The sequence below is a fragment of the Sarcophilus harrisii genome, chromosome 4 (assembly GCF_902635505.1).
Source record: "Sarcophilus harrisii chromosome 4, mSarHar1.11, whole genome shotgun sequence".
NCBI classification, from domain to species: Eukaryota; Metazoa; Chordata; class Mammalia; order Dasyuromorphia; family Dasyuridae; genus Sarcophilus; species Sarcophilus harrisii.
Window position 1 is genome coordinate 94,927,301 of NC_045429.1, and position 17,163 is coordinate 94,944,463.

Below are 17,163 nucleotides of genomic sequence, written 5' to 3' on the forward strand. Positions count from 1 at the left end.
AGCAGGTAGGTTTATACCTAAAACCATCCAAAAGTCACTCTAGATGCTCCTAGTGGATTTCTGCAATTTTCCTCTTTAGGCTGAAGCTTGCTTATCATTACCTGTACCAGTTTCCCCAAATTCTGGGTCTGTAGCAGTTGGGTCAGAGGCCCTTAGACCTGCACAAAGGAGCTCAGAGACATGTTTTAGTCTCTCATTCCCTTTACCTGACCTCCACTCTCTCACAGGCAAGCCTGAAGGGAAGGCCACAGACAAAGGCAAACTCTCAGTGAAGAATACCGGGCTGCAGCGTTCCTCCTCAGATGCCGGCCGGGACCGCCTTGCAGATGCCAAGAAGCCCCCCTCAGGCATCGCCCGGCCCTCCACCTCGAGTTCCTTTGGCTACAAGAAGCCTCCCCCAGCCACAGGCACAGCCACTGTCATGCAGGCAGGTGGTTCAGCCACCCTGAGTAAGATCCAGAAGTCATCGGGCATCCCCGTCAAGCCGGTGAATGGGCGCAAGACCAGTCTGGATGCCTCCAACAGCACTGAGCCCGGATTCATGGCTCCTGGGGCTCGCACCAACATCCAGTATCGAAGTCTGCCCCGGCCAGCCAAGTCCAGCTCCATGAGTGTGACAGGCAGGGGAGGACCCCGTCCTGTGAGCAGCAGCATCGATCCTAGTCTCCTCAGTACCAAGCAAGGCAGCCTCTCAACTTCAAGGCTGAAGGAACCTTCAAAGGTTGCTGGGGGTCGGACTACCCCAGCCCCCGTAAATCAGACAGACAGGGAAAAGGAGAAGGCCAAAGCCAAGGCAGTGGCCTTGGACCCAGACAATGTTTCCTTGAAGAGTATCGGCTCACCAGAGAGCACCCCCAAAAATCAAGGGAGCCAGCCACCAGCCACCAAGATTGCAGAACTGCCACCAACTCCACTCAGGTACCAATATCCCTTTGCTCTCTCCCCTCTTCTTTACTCCTTCCTGCTCCCTCCCTCTGTTCTCCCCTCTGTTCTCTTTCTCCCTGCTCCCTTCCCTCTGATCTCCCCATCCTGCTCTCCATCCTTCTGCTCCCCTCCCCCTTGTTCCCTTCCCCCTGATCTCCTCTCTCTGCTCCCTCCCTCTGTTCTCTTCTCCTCTGCTCCCCTCCTTTCTGCCCCCTTCCCTCAGATCCCCTTCCCTTTAATCTCCCCATCCTGCTCTCCTCCCTTCTGCTCCCCTCCCCCTTGTTCCCTTCCCTCTGCTCTCTTCCCATTGCTCTCTTCCCCCTGCTTCCTCCCTCTGTTCTCCTCCCCTCTACTCTCCTCCCTTCCCTTCCCCTCCTCTTCCCTTCTTTTCCTATAGCCCTATAATGACAATTATTCACATTTGCATAGCAGGGTTTTTTGTTTTTTTTTTTTTTTGGTTTTTAAAGGTTTTTGCAAAGCACTTTTCTCACAGTCTTATGAGAATTAGTTCAAGTATTATTATTTATTAATAATTAAATTATCTTAAATTAGATTTTTATTAATCTTATTTTTGTCATCTTCATTTTCCCTTCTATCTCTACCTTACCTTCTCCCAGAGAACCATGCTTTTACAACAAAGAAATTGATTTGTTTTAAAAGAAAGAAAAAGAGGAAGGGGGAAAGTCATTAAAAACCAATCAACATGACTAATAACCATTACACTGAATTCCCAATCCCTATATTTATGCCCACCTGCATTTTTGATTTCCTTCACAAGCTAATTGTACAATATTTCAGAGTCTGATTCTTTTTGTACAGCAAAATAACGTTTTGGTCATGTATACTTATTGTGTATCTAATTTATATTTTAATGTACTTACCATCTACTGGTCATCCTGCCATCTGGGGGAGGGGGTGGGGGGTAAGAGGTGAAAAATTGGAACAAGAGATTTGGCAATTGTTAATGCTGTAAAGTTACCCATGCATATAACCTGTAAATAAAAGGCTATTAAATTTAAAAAAAAAAAAAAAACAATCAACACCTCAAAAAAAATGTTAAATTCAATACGCACAGATCTCAACATTTGAAAAGCACTAAATATTCAGTGCAAATCTTATTAGCCCTATTTACAGATGAGAAAGTAGAGGCATGAGGAGATTAAAGGAATTGTTCAGTGTTAGAGTTCTCCTGATACTAAGTCCAGAATTTTCTTAGCTATGGCATGCTATATTAATGTGCAAGGTTTTTTATTAAAGGGTTTATTCCTTCCTCCCGTATGTGCTATCTTTTTCCTTTGACTGTCAGAGTCCATGTCTCCTCAGTCCAGTATTTTGAAACAGTCCTTAGGACAAGGTCTACCCACAGGGAAGGGACCCTTACTAAATGATGTTTTCTTAATTTGATTTTCCTCCAGGGCCACATCCAAGAGCTTTGTTAAGCCTCCATCTTTGGCCAACTTGGACAAGGTCAATTCCAACAGTTTAGACCTACCATCCTCCAGTGAAGTCCATGCCCCCAAGATCCCAGATCTGCATCCCACGAGCTCTGCAACGGGTGGCCCCCTCCCCACTTGCTTTACTCCCAGCCCGGCACCCATCCTCAATATTAACTCAGCCAGCTTCTCTCAGGGCCTGGAGCTTATGAGCGGCTTCAATGTCCCCAAGGAACCCCGCATGTACCCCAAGCTCTCTGGCTTGCACAGGAGTATGGAGTCGCTCCAGATGCCAATGAGCCTGCCCAGTGCCTTCCCCAGCAGTACTCCTGCCCCCACCACGCCTGTACCCCCTGCTGTACCCACAGAGGAAGAGGCAGGGGAGCTGACCTGGAGTGGGAGCCCAAGAGCTGGGCAGTTGGAAAGGTAAGAAAATTGCAATGGGAACTGTCTTGCTCCTGCCTATCAAATTAATGTAGCTGATTGAACTTCCTCACCATTGCCATCCCCTATCTGCCCTTACCCCACTACCAACCCTTATTTCCTTTATTGCCCTAATTCCCAAAAACGTTCTCCTAACCTAAGCCTTGCTTCATAACCCTAGTAGAGGCCTTCCCAAAAGTAAAAAGATCCTCCTGGGAAATCATCCATGATACATTCTTTTTATTTATGGAAATAAAGTAGCTCATTGTTGTATCAAATTTGGATGCTCTGTAAACCTCCAGGGTCTTGTTGAATTACCTCCAGTGAATCTCTCTGTCCTATAGTTGCAAATACTATCTTCTGAGTCAACACATGGGATACTTTCTATTCAAATTATCCATACAAATGTTTTCTCCCTCCTATACTGCAGCACCTAAGATTTGAATTTCCTTAGCATCTAACATAATAGCAGTATTATACACATAGTAGGTACTAAATTGATGTTTGTAAAATTAAATGGAATTGATTTGAACTTATATGATATTCTTCTCTTTCATTTCTACAGTAATCAACGAGATCGGAACACACTTCCCAAGAAGGGGCTCAGGTAACCCTGAACAACATTTTTTTCTCCCACATTCTCTTTACTTTCATTCCTAATAGTTCCTTCCATTCACTACCATCCACCCATCTCCTTTGCTAGTTTAGTGACCCATTGCCTGCCGTACGTGACTTATGAGTCTGCCCTCTATGAGTTATTCTTTCCTGGTAAGAGAAAAAAACATGTTTCTGCAGGAGAAACAGTGATTTGCACATAGTGAGTGACTAATAAATTTTGATTAAATTAAATTGAGATAATAAGCTCACCTATACCATCTAATTTTATTCTGGGAGAATTGTATCTTCTTTCCCCAGACCCTGATAAAAAGGAATAATTCAGATAGCTTCAAAAGAGCATCTTACTTGCCCAAATACACAGTAGGCCTTCTGGTGAGCCAGTGATTATGCCCAAAGAGTTATCAAGTCTCAGGTGGCATGGTTTGGGGAAAAAGATACTAAACCTAGAAATGAGAAGCATGAACCTTCATTTCCTCTTTCACAAAATGAAAATAATACTTCTACAAACTACCTTGTAGGTTGTGAGGAAAGGGGCAAAGGAAGGAAGGAAGGAAAGATAAAAGAAAAAAGAAAGGAAAGGGAGGGAGGGAAAGAATGAGAAAAGAAGGAAGAAAGGAAGGAGGAAAGAAGGAAGGAAGAAGTAGGGAAAGATGGTGGTGGTTATTACCCCTTTTGGAGGCTGGTGGGAATTCTGGGCTTACACCTTGCTGTGGTGGATAAAAAAAACTGGATGTGGAGTGAGCAAGGTCAAGGTTCAGATCTTGCCTCTGATCCCAACTGATCCATCCGTGAAACAAGATGACAGACTAGATGGCCATGCCATTATCCCTGGGCTGTCACTACTACCCATCCCCTTGTGCTCACTATGTCTCCCTTCCCTGGTCTCATCTGGGTCCTGCACCATTTATGCCCTGGCTGCTTCCTACAGGTACCAGCTGCAGTCCCAGGAGGAAACCAAGGAGCGGAGGCACTCACACACCATCGGGGGGTTGCCAGAGTCAGACGACCAGTCAGATCTGCCTTCACCCCCTGCCCTCTCCATGTCTTTGAGTGGAAAGAGCCAGCTCACCAACATAGGTCAGTGTTTTGTTTTGCTTTCTTTCTTCTTTGGTCCGCTTGCTGGTGCATGGGAAGAAGCAGGGGCCATCCTCTAGGTCAGGAGGGCCAATCTCCTGGTTTTCCACCTCTGATTCGATTCAGTGAGTGAGACATTAGTGTGACGGTAGTGGATCTGCTTCTCCATCCCAAACACAAACCAATGGATATTGGCAAATTGCTTTGGAATCCTAAATTAGAAAGCTGCCTGATTGACACTTGGTTTTCTGAGTCTTGCCTAGGACCCTCCTCATGCTGGGGGCACTGAGTGACAGAAACAAATGCAGTGAGTGAGAGTGATGGAGCCTATACCATGCTGGGGGTATTGTCTTCTATCCCTGTTGGGGGTGGGAGAAGGTGAGAGGGAAAGACACACATAGAGAGGGAGAGAGAGACAGAGACAGAGAAGGGTAGAAAGAGAAGGAAAAAGGGAGACAGACAGAAAGGGAGGGAGGGGAAAAGGGAGAAAGAATGAGAAAAAGACAGAGACAGAGAAGGAGGGAGGGGAAAAGGGAGAAAGAATGAGAAAAAGACAGAGACAGAGAAGGAGGGAGGGGAAAAGGGAGACAGAGAGACAGAGAGAGAGAAGTACTTGGATAAGGAAGGAGAAGGGAGGGCAAGACTGAGGAAAAGCTTTGAGTTTAAAGGAGAGGATCTTCCTAACGCACCAATAAAATACCCCATCCAGTTCCTCAGCCTCACCAGCTGCGGGCTCTGGATAAAGGCCAGCCTGCCCTCAGGCAGAGTGCTGCCCAGAATTTGGTCTGCCCTGGGTCCCACCCAGCCTTTTCTTGCCTTGGTGCCCTAAAGAGAGGAAGCCAGGATACAACTTAGTTGCTCAAAAGTAAAAAGGGAAGGAACAGCAGCATCTGGCCACCATCACAAGGCTGGGCTCAGCAGTACTGTCAGTAGGACAGGGCATAGGGCCAGGCTGTCAAGTCTATTTGTGGTGTCTATCTGAAAACCATTACCCAGTGCATTGGCAGGGAAGATAAAGGTCTGGGGGAAGGGTCTGAAGCTCGGTAAACATGACACTTCCCCATGACACTAAAAATCTGCAACCTGTCAAACTGTGCAGAACTGGAGATCCAAACAGTACAGAAAAGACTGGACTGCTGAGAAGGGAAGGTGGTTAAGTATCAATCTCCAGATCAATAAGAGTATTGTGCTAGGATAGGGATCAGCTGTTCCTTATCACCACAGAAGACGGAGCAAGAAGAAATAGATTTATAGTTCATGCTTAGGTATGGAGGTTAAACAGCACCAGGGAAAAGAGTTGCAAGGAACCTTCATCTGAAGACATTTTTCAATTAGATATCAATCAATCGGCAAGCACCTATTTTATACCAGGCACTGTATCAAATGCAGACAAAAGTGAAATAGTTTGTTTTCCTCTAGGAGCTTACATTTGATCTGGGGGAACAAGGGATACATACGTAGATAATAAATACAAGATAATAGGCAGGGAGGGGCAAGGTGCTAACCACAGGTTTCAGGAAGGGCCTCATGGACAGGATGGTGCTTGAGCTGAGTTTTTGAAGAAAACTAGGGATTCTGAAAGGCAGCAGAAATGTGGGAGAGCATTCCAGGCTTGGGTGGGGAAGGGGCAGGAGGACAACCTTTGGAAAAGCAGAGTTGGTAGTTAAGAGTTTCACAGAGAAGGAACAGCAGAAAGGTGTTGAATTGTAATGTGTATGAAAGGGATTGGTATAATAAGGCTGAAAAGATAGATCACAGCCAGGTTGTAAAGAGCTTTAAATGCCACATAAAGAAGTGTGTATCTGACCTAGAGGTAATTGGAATCTAATGAGTAGAGAACTTAGACATACTTGTGCTTTAAGAAAAGCACTTTTGACAGCCACGTGAAAGATGGATCATAGAAGAGAGACTTGAAGTGAGGGAAGCTATTGCAGTGGTCTGGGGGAGAAATAATTAGGGCCTGAATTACTGTGAGGAAAAGGAGGAAGATGTGAGAGATATTGCAGACATGGAATTGATAAGACTTGGCAACTGATTGAATGAGAGAAAAAGATGAGGTGAGAATAGAGGAATGGATTTCCTGATCATCATGACGCTAGATGGAGCCTGATTGTGCACCAGATATGAAGTAGGCTTTGACCAATACATTTAGCATTCATCTCTGACCCAATCTGATTATCTGCCTCCAAGCCAGAGGCACTCTGGGTAGAGAGGGGTACTACCTCAGTAGTAGAGGAACACAACTTCACAATATTCCCAATGTCCCCAAAACTCCCTTTGATAATACTAAACCCTTGCATCCCACATCTCCACCTACTTCTCTAGCCTTCCCCATAATCCAAATTTCAGGTAATTTTCCAGGTATCAAAGTAAAACACTATTTCCATGGTCATGGATTAATCCATGTTGCTAGGAGATACTCCCATTATAGCTGCTGGATTCTCTGGCTTTCTTTAAAAGAGTGAAAGGGTCCAGGCTGGGGTTTTTAGAATCAGCAACCATATTTACTCCTTCTCTCCAGATTGCAAAGTCTTAATTCCACTGAGACCCAGCCTCACCATCCCAAACTGCCAGTTGCACGCACATTCCCACTGGCCCCTTCACCCTCCCTTCCCTTGCCCCAATCCCTCCTGCCTTCTTGCCAGAAGTCTCCCACACACCTGCTGCTCCTTTCCCCAAGGGATTGGAGTGCTCATGACCCTGCCTCTTCTCCCTGCCCTCCCCCACCCTTCCCTCTATCCTTCCAGTGAGTCCCACTGCAGCCACCACGCCAAGAATCACCCGCTCCAACAGCATCCCCACCCACGAGGCGGCCTTCGAGCTATACAGCACCTCCCAAATGGGAAGCACCCTGTCCCTGGCCGAGAGACCCAAGGGGATGATTCGGTCAGGATCCTTCCGAGACCCCACGGACGACGGTGAGACTTCATGCATCGCGGTTCACGCTCATTCCAGCCCAGCCGGGGATTCCTCTCACCCACCACTTCCACCACCACCTCCACTCCCACTGCCTCCTCCTCCTCCTCCTCCTCCACCACCACCAAATACACAATCCCCATTTAGTGCTCTCCCCTCATGGCCCCAGAGACCTCAGGATGTCATTTCTATAAGCACTGGGACATTGGGACTGAGCATCAGCCATTGGGGAAGGGGGAGGGAAATTAAGCATGGAAGAGTCAAGTGGGACCAACAAGAAGTCTTTTCTAATGATCCCCCAGAGCACACATCAGTTACAGGGGAGGAGTTTACCTTAGCTAGAAGAAGGTACCGCTTTGTCCCTCTCACACTAATGCTTCCAGGCTTTAGATTTAGAGAGGGGTTTGTGATTTTATTTGGGAGGGTCGGAGCCTGAAAGGTCAAAAGAATTACTGGGAGTCTGGCTCTCCCATTATTATTCATTTCCAGGACTCCCATTCCAAGAGACATTCCTTAGAGATTTCCTTTGGATCTGGCAATAGGAGCTTTGTCTTTCCCGGTATAGATCAGAGTGAATGTTCTCCACGAGATTCTTTCATCTGCTAATCCCTGGGATTCTATGGCAGCCCCTAGAAGTGGAGGAGAGGGGACATACCAGCTACAGGATTGTCTCTGACCAGCTCTGATAAGAAACTTGCCCTCTTCTGCAATTCCACAGCGTTTCAGAGAGGGAAGATTCTTACCTTCCTGGGAAAGTCTCCTCTCCCTCTCTCCCTTACAGCCAAAGTGCCCCTTGGACAAGGCTGAACAAGGGGCAATACCCTCACAAAGTGGATTTTGGAAGGAGAGGTTGTCTCTTCACAGGACCTTGTCTTCTCATCAGAGATCAGGGACCAGCTTTTGAACAGTTGTGATTCCAGTCATCCCCAACCCTGTTCCCTTTCCGTTGACTTCTGAGGTCATCCAGAATCCAAGCGCCTTTCCTCCCCCTCCCCAGAAGCTCCCATTAATTGTGTGTATTCTTTTTCTCTCTTTCAGTTCATGGCTCTGTGCTGTCATTGGCTTCCAGTGCCTCCTCCACCTACTCCTCAGTAAGAGCGTTGAGTTGTCCTTCCATATTCCCCAACCTTGCATCACTCTATTCTGTCTCTTCCCAGAAGCCCTTCATTTAGGGGGGAACCTAGGAAGAGGGAAGAACTGCTTTCTCTTTACATATCTTGCCAGATGAGTTTCTAGATGGGGAAGAAGGCTTAGGATTCATAGCAATCAGTCATAAAACAGAATTCCCAGATCCTTTTCTTATCTCTGCCATCCTGGGCACCCTTGGTGTCTCAATGTTCCCTTCTGTAAAGAGGGAGAATCCCTGTTTGCTTTAGGGGGTATAACTGTATTGTGATAAGGAAAAAAAGAATGAGGTACAGGGGAATTCCAGGACTCCTAGATTCTAATACTCAACAACATTTATGAAATACTAGCTGTGCAGGGAACACAAGAAATTCAGATCTTCCAAGATTTTTCCCTTCAATTATCTTCCCTCTTCCCTAGAGGTCAACAAGGTAGGTGTTTTCTACTGATCAGGTAGATAAAAAAAAGAACAAAAGGTCTCTGCTTAGAACTTAGAAGTCAGAAGAATCCCAAATCATAAATCAGTGATAAAAAGGCATTTATTAAATGTTAACTTTGTAACATTGCACAAAGTTTTAGTTACACAAAGCAACCTTGGCAGTGATTAAATCCAACCTCTTTAATGTATAATTGAGAAACTGAGGTCTGAAAGGTTTAAGCATCCATGGGTGTAATAAACAACACGGATGGAGTCAGAATGTAGATTCTGAGTCTAGCCTTCTCCCCACTCCACCCCTTTCCTCCAAGTGAGCTGGTATCCTTTTCTCAGCCCTTCTATAGAATAATGAAATAAATTCAGCGTGATCTCTAGGGAAATCAGTCCTGATTTCAGTCTAGTTGGGGGGAGAGGGGGATTGAAGCAGAGTTCTTTGAGAAAGTCAGGGGCTTTAAATGGAGTTTCAGTTTCTCCCCATTTCTGTCACGCTTGAAATCTACCCTGCCACTGATGACCCTGCCGCCTCCATTGTAACTGTTTCCTTTCTTTCTCTCCCTCTCTCCACTTCTGTGCTCCCTTCTTCAGGCTGAGGAGAGGATGCAATCTGAGGTAGGGTCCAAAGCCACTTTCTCTGCTTCTTAACACCCCCAACACCCCTCTTCCCTACCAGACCTCTTGCTTTCCCCCCCACCCATGGTTTTTGTTTTCCACTTTCTTATAGCAAATCCGGAAACTTCGAAGGGAGCTGGAATCATCGCAGGAGAAAGTGGCCACACTGACATCTCAGCTGTCTGCCAATGTAAGCGTTTTATTTAGGGGGAAGAAAACAGGCAAACAATGTTTACCACATGTTGTCCTCAGCTGGGAAGGAAAGGAGGTGGTACAGTCTGTCAGTGACCTGGGCCATCCTCAAAGTTTTTATCTAATTACCAGGGTCAATCCTCTGACCTCATTAAGCCTCATTCTTGCCACTATAAAATGGACAGAACCACTCTTGTGTCTCCCTTGCCCTACACCTTGCCTTACTCAGTATGTGTGTTTATGAGGTTAGATAAAATCATGTTTGCATACAGCTTTAAAATCCCAAAAGGAAAAAAAAATGAGATTTTGCATAGAGGCTGTGCCAAAATTGAAGTAATCACACCATTTGCCTTGAGTTATAGCCCTGGAGAAGAGGTTATAAAGTCCTTGAACTGGCTCACTCCCGCTCCTTGGGCTATATGGTGTTTCTACCCTGGCACAAGTAGGCAACCCAAATCTGGGTCATCAGTATCTTCTTTGTGAATCACATCACCATACAGAAACCCAGCTCCTTTATTTAGAATTGCCATTTCCTGCTAGTTTTCACAAACAGCTAGCTGGAATGATCTGAACTTCAATCTGGGAAGCCAGAACTCCTGATTTCTGCCCTCTCCAATATGGTTTCCTTCCTACAAGCCTTGGTTTCCTTTTCTTTATAATGGGAAGAAGCTATCTCCTCCAGCAAGGCTGTGGGAGTACCTCTCCATGCCCCTCCTCCAAAAGAGTAAACAAAGAACATAATAGCCCTACTGTGAATGGGGAGGGTGGGACAACTATTTTCCCCCAAAATTGTAAACAACAGCTGAGCTGAGCCTCTCTGCAAGAACCATCCAAATGTTCACACAAAAGTAACCATGTCTGCAATTTCCGCAGTGACTCCGGTTTCCCTCTCTCTGCGTTCTCTCTGGGGGACCCAGCTGCTGAATCTGGGGAGCCATCCTCAAACCAAGTACAACAACTCCCACACTCAAAATTAAGCTTGTCCAGGTCATCAGTAAAATCAAACAAGGGACCAGCCATACTGATCATACCCCTTCCCCCAAGTCCCAAATTAGGAGGTATTTTCTGAGAATGACACTAGTTAGGTTGAAAGTTCATCTCAAGCACACTTTTCCAGCCTTTAGGAGTCATCAGGATTGGGACATAACTGGCCACAATCCATCTCTTCATCCCCATTCCCCGCCAGGTCTTACCCATCGTCCTTGGGGCCTGGGTCATCATATCCCACAAACCTTGAGGAATTATTTTCTAAGAGGAGAGAGACGGAGAGAGACAGAGAGAGACTTGGGAGGGGGAAGAGAAACAGAGAGGGAGATGGTGAAACAGAGACAGAGGAGGGCAGAAGGGAGAGAGAGAGAGACAGAAAGAGGGAGATGAGAGAGAAAGGCGCCAGGGAGGCAATGAACATTATTATTTCTGATTAATTTACATTGCAATCTGCAAACCGTCGTGTTGTCAGGTCTGGGACAGGGCCAAGAAAAGGGATTTGGAGAATATTTTTCTTAGAACAGGAAGTTCCCTTTGACTAAAAGAAATCACACTCCAAAATGACATGTTCTCCATCTAAGAGGAAGATCTTGTGGAGACATGCCGGTTTCCCTAGTTGCAGAAACGACCTCAGGACCTCACCAGATTTACCTGTATTGCTCCCTCTGTGCCCCCTGTCTCTCCCCCTGACTTTGTCATGTTCCGTCCAACTTCTTGTTTCCTAGAAACTATCCTATATCCCTCTCACACGCCGGTGCAGTTCACTCAGCGTGGCTACTCCACTCGGATCTTTTTGCAGCTTTGGCTGTGGGAGGAGGAAGATTCTGTAAAACAAACAAAAAAAACCAGGAAAGCAATTGGGAGAGAAGCCCGGCTGAGGTGGAGGGAGGTCCTTTACACAAAAAGAGGCTGGGGTAATGAAGGAGGCTGAGCGGAAGGTAATATGTAGGAAATCCTCTGAGGAAGCAGACAGGTGGTCTGTTTACAGAAGAGAGTCAGACACATTAAATGAAGGGAAAAAAAAAAAGAAACAGAGGTGATGAGGTCAAGATGATGGCAATTTGCCAGATAGTGAGAAAAAACAGACAACTCAGGGCCACAGAGGACATCTCTCCACCTGGGAATCCTAAGACCTGGTGGCAAATTTAGAATAAGAGTGGGAAAGGAATCTGATTGGAGACAGAAAGCCTTCCCCATCTCTCTCCTTCTAGCCTCCCCTTCTCATCTCCCACTCAGACACAGGGCTATCCTGTTTCTTGCTTATCTTGTCTGTTCTACTGATGATCTGTTTCCCCATTTTACTTATTTATTTTTGCAAGTTTAAGTTCCTTGACTAGGGTCACCCAGCTAGGAAGTGTTAAGTCCCTGAGCTCCAATTTGCACTCAGGTCCTCCTGACTCCAGAGTCTGGATTTAGGCACAAATGAGAGGGATGAGGTGCTAGGAGGCAGAAGAATGGACAAACGTTAGACTGGGGGCTTGGGGGTCTATAAATCACATGACATAGCGTCTAACCCTGAGGATTTACCTCTGGAGGGACCCCCACTAGTTCCCTCTTGTCACTTGCCTACAGTCCCCAGCTTGGTCTGCCATCCCACACTTTTAGCTTCTTCCCCTGCCCTAATTTCTCCCTTCACCTTCCCCTCAGTATCATGTCCCCCACCCACCTCCGAGCATCCTCCTGCCAGCCGCCCAACCGAACCACTTAGGGATCAGTCCTATCCAGGGTCAATCCCAACCCCTTCCCCAAGCCCTTCTCAACAGCCTTTCCTCAAAGAGTGCAACTGACACCTAGTGGTCAGATTGTGTAATGGTCCCTAGATGGCAATCTCCCAAACCCAAACCCTGCACAAAAAGCCTAAATTTTTTGGCCTTTATTTCCCAAAGTGGAGAGTATAGTAAAAACTCAAAAACTGGGGGAGAAGCCAAATAAATATGAGCAAGATCCTCCCTAGGAGAGCAGAGGTGGAATATACATAGTGTTTCAGCAACCTCCTAGAAAGCTAGCACTCTAACTCTGGGCTCCATGGATAGATTTTAAGAGGTCCATACACTTGAAAAGAAAAAAAAAAAATACATCATTTTCATTAACCTTTGGATTCCTTTGCAACCATAAGTATTTAATTTCATGCATCTAAAAATATTTCCTAAGTGTCACTAGACTGACAAAGGGGTCCATGTAAACAAGAAAAAAAATTAAGAATCCCTGTCCCAAAGCATATTTTAGAGGAGCTACCCTCTACAGACACCCCCAGACAATGCTGGAGGAGTAAAATGGCACATTCCTTCATTAGATTGTGACCTTCTTGGGGAAAGGAACTTCTTTTGCATCTTTTTTTTTTTTTTTTTTTTGTATCCCCAGCACTTTTCACAATATGGTCCATGGTCTGGTCCATGACTGACCTCACATTGTGTAACGATGATCATTTCTTCCTCTCCCCATGCCTGCCACCCCAAAACTGGCTTCTGAAGTCGAGAGAGATAACAGAACAATTTCTCTCTTTAATAGATAACCAGGCAGGCTTCTCAAAGTGCTTTGGTTCCATGCCCCAAATCCATCCTTCAGTGTCGTTCAAGGAAAGGATTATTGGATGACATCTGGTTTTCTTCAATACTTGGTTTAAATGCCACCTTCTACAGGAGATCTTGCCAAGTCCCTATCCTTGTCCAACTGGCTAGTGGCTTCCCCTCCGGTTATTTTGAATCTATTCTATATATATCTCATATGTACTTATTTATATGTTGCCTCCTCATTAGAAAGTAACTGCTTGGGGACAAGAACCATGTTTTTACCCCTTTTTTGCATTCCCAGTGTTTAGCCCTGTGCTGGTAATAAGCATTTAATAAATGCTTTTGACTGATTAATCAAAATTTTAAGATTGGGAGACTGCATGCTAATTTGCCCCACTGTTTACAGGCAAATCAACACTGATTAAGCACTTACTTTGTGCAAGGTATTGTGCCAAGCATCAGGGGCACAAATAAAAGAGTTTTTGCCCTTAAGATCCTTGTAACCTAATAGTGGGAGTGAGACATGCATACAAATAACTATAAATTATAAACTGCTTGTGTGCACAGGAGAAACCAAATGAAATATCCTGTGGGTTAACGAAGAGAGAAATCACTTCTAGGAGATGGGCAGAAGTCACAGTTATAACAGAAACCCCTATAGAGAAGTAACATTTGAAGGAAGGAGGGCAGAGATGGATAGAGGAAAGAAACTATATTCAGGCATGAGAGACAGTCTGTACAAATGGGTAGAAGCAGGAAAGAAAAAATGAGATTAAGGACCATCAAGTGGTTTAGTTAGGCAGGAATATAGAATTTGCAGAGGTAAATTATTTGGAAAGGAGCCATATTGTAAAGGACTTTGAATGTTAAGCTAAGGAATATGATATTGTTTGTTTCAATAGGCAATAGGGAGCCACTGAAGATTTCAGGTTTGGAGGGAATGGTATGAGAATACCTGTATTTGGCAAGGATGCATTTTAAAGGCATTTGATGATATTGAAGAATCCCAAAGATGGCTTTACGTCATTCCCCTGTTATTCCACCTCCACTCCCCAAATATTAGGCCATTTTGAAGCATGTTTTTGCATTTGTTTTAGGCTAACCTGGTGGCTGCCTTTGAACAAAGCCTGGTGAATATGACATCCCGTCTGCGGCACCTAGCTGAGACAGCAGAGGAGAAGGTGAGAAAGCTGAGAAAAAGAAGGAGCTAGTTTGAAAGGCCCAGGTGGGTGATGGAGGGTGTAAGACCGATCTGTGAGGGTTGGCCCTTTTCCCCTCTTCCTAGAGTGCTAGAATTTTCATTTGGGGGGGGGGGTGCTACTATCCCTCTGGGAACTTGAAGGATTCTCAGCCTAGCATCCTCAGGCATATGTCCCGGCTGCCCGCATCTCACTTCAACAAACCAGACAGGACTTTCCAGACCTCTAAATAATAATGACAGGCTGATTTTTCCCTAGGACACAGAGCTGTTGGATTTACGAGAGACCATAGATTTCCTGAAGAAAAAGAACTCTGAAGCTCAAGCTGTCATCCAAGGAGCTCTTAATGGCACAGACGTCACACCCAAGGGTAAGGAACTGGCAACCAGAGGGGATATAAAGAGAAGGGGGAAATACCCCCATTCTCCAGACCAGGTGCCAGGTCTCATATAATAGTACCAAGAGAGGCTGCCCCTACCTTCCTCCATGTCACTCTCCAATCTGGTGGGGTAGCCACTAAGTGAAAGATGAATTGAGACTGCTAGTGTTAGTCTGCTATCTTGATGATTTATAATCTAGTATTTATTGTTCAGCGGATAGAAATGTAAGAGGGCACACCATCTTGAGGAAGAAAATAGATAGAATTTGTAGGGTTAGCATGTCCCTGCTAACTTAAAATTGAGTTAAGGGTCTCTAGCCCCTGCACTTCAAGAAAAGTAACATCTGTCAGAAAGCTATAAAAATGAAAATATCTTGCCTTATTATAGTGTTTTCTAACTTTTAATACAAAGGAATTTCACATATGTTATGTTACTTAAACCTCACAACCATGTGTCATGGGCTAGTCTTAATGCCATCATTTTTACCAATAAGCAAACTAAAACTCAGAGAAACTAAATGATCTGTCAATATCACAGGATGGTCTATTCAATCAATCAATAAACATTTTGTAAAAAAATGAATAAATAAAAATACAAATTTTGTTAAGCACCTACTATGTGCCAGGCATATAGTCCTAAGTGCTGGAAAGATAAAAAGAGGCAAAAGATAGTCTCCACCCTCCAGGAACATATAATTTAATGGGAAAGACCCTCATTTCATGTCTGTTATATGAGGCTATTGTTATCATCATCAAGTCATTTTGAATGAGAGTCTGCCCTAGACTGGATGCCTTCCCAAAGATCCAGGTTTTTCCCTCAAAGATTTTTTTTCCATTTTTCTAATTTTTTTGGCACCTTTTCCTCTATTACTCTCCTCAAAGAATATAATGCCTTGAGCAATGTTCCTTGGAAGTTTGTCTGATAAATTTTATTTTTATCTTTTAATTAAGAGTAATTTCAACTGAATTGTCTTGAAATTTTTACCCCATCCTTTATGATGACAGCCAAGAATATCACAGGCTTCAAAACTCACAAATTTATTTATTTTTCCCATGGCCTAAAAAGTCAAATAGAAAGTCCAAAGCTCCTTCTCTGATCATTGAAGAATCAAAAGGTGGCTAACCACTATCTTTTTTTCTCTGAGATATGGACATAGGACTGGTTGGGTCTTCTGGAGAGGAACTCAATTTCAGGTTATCTCTAAGTCTTCCCTGTATTCTTCACATCCTTTCTGGTCTTGTAGAACTTCGGATCAAGAGACAGAACTCTTCAGACAGTATTTCCAGCCTCAACAGCATCACCAGCCACTCTAGCATAGGTAGCAGCAAGGATGCTGATGCGAAGAAGAAGAAAAAAAAGAGTTGGGTAGGTCGGGTGAGGAGGAAGGGGACTATGTAGGACCCTGCTCAAACTCCCCTGAGGTAGCGCTGTATCAGGGATCAGTTCTTGTCCCATCCATCCTTCTTTGCTCAGATGTGTTGTCAGTTAAAAGCAATGTCTACTCCCTCCCTTTCCCTAAACTAGCTGTGCTCTGACCACCCACTACTCACCATCTCCCTGGGATCCTCCCAGCCTGACTAGGCTTAGGTGTCCATTCCAACTTGAGAAGGGTGGAAGAGATATCCTGAAGAAAGCCTTAGATCAACCTCCATTCTCATCAGGAGTATGTTGGGGAGAGGGGTCTGTGGAGGAAGGGAACAATAAACCTCTGTTGTTTGCTTCTGGAGATATTTCTAGAAGCTTTAGAGAAGGAAATTTTTATGAGTCTTTCCCTCCCCCACCCCAGATCACCTCTGAGAAAGATTTTCTAGAACTTTTAGCCTAAAGAATGGCTCTACATTTTTAAAACAATTCTGATTAACTTCTGGAAGGTCTTTCTCAAACTCCCCAGGTAGCTTCTGGCACAATCTTGGCTCCTCTTAATGCTTTGTGGCAAAGAGAGCCTTCCCCTTCTCCCATCCCCTGAAATATCACATCCCTTTCAACTCCTCAGACAGGAGGTTGGGGGCTTAGAACTCTCCACCCCCAACAACCCCTATGCTTTGCAGTTCAGAGAAGGCCCCAGCTGGATGAAATGAGTGATTAAGTGTTGCTTTTTTTTCCCTCTCAAATGCTGACCTCAAACCCCTATTTTTTTCCAGGTCTATGAGGTAAGAATCCACCAGTCCCCTCACTTCCACCTTTCCCTTTGCGTGACTTTCCCATTTCCAGGGCAACTCATCCACCTTGTACCAGATGTCCACTGATGAAACTAACCACCACACTCATTTCATTATTCTTAACCCACCTTGCTGCATGGTTCATCCATAGCTACTCCAAATAAACATAGAGGAAGTG

At 44.9% G+C, this 17,163-nt stretch overlaps 1 protein-coding gene across 7 annotated transcripts in view; it reads left to right on the top strand.

Moving 5' to 3' along the window:
* Positions 1-17,163, top strand: part of NAV1 (neuron navigator 1) — a 352,671-nt gene that overhangs the window by 313,305 nt on the left and 22,203 nt on the right. For 3 of the 7 annotated variants that reach the window (XM_023501863.2, XM_023501861.2, XM_023501860.2), the window contains 12 exons: positions 228-918; positions 2,340-2,783; positions 3,346-3,387; positions 4,327-4,475; positions 7,220-7,390; positions 8,427-8,479; positions 9,535-9,558; positions 9,671-9,748; positions 14,345-14,428; positions 14,705-14,816; positions 16,070-16,191; positions 16,968-16,976. In XM_023501863.2, coding sequence (XP_023357631.1) covers positions 228-918; positions 2,340-2,783; positions 3,346-3,387; positions 4,327-4,475; positions 7,220-7,390; positions 8,427-8,479; positions 9,535-9,558; positions 9,671-9,748; positions 14,345-14,428; positions 14,705-14,816; positions 16,070-16,191; positions 16,968-16,976 — 1,979 coding nt within the window. The remainder of the gene's footprint in view (positions 1-227; positions 919-2,339; positions 2,784-3,345; positions 3,388-4,326; positions 4,476-7,219; positions 7,391-8,426; positions 8,480-9,534; positions 9,559-9,670; positions 9,749-14,344; positions 14,429-14,704; positions 14,817-16,069; positions 16,192-16,967; positions 16,977-17,163) is intronic. The other 4 variants (XM_023501862.2, XM_023501864.2, XM_023501865.2 and 1 more) reach the window with 4 other exon arrangements.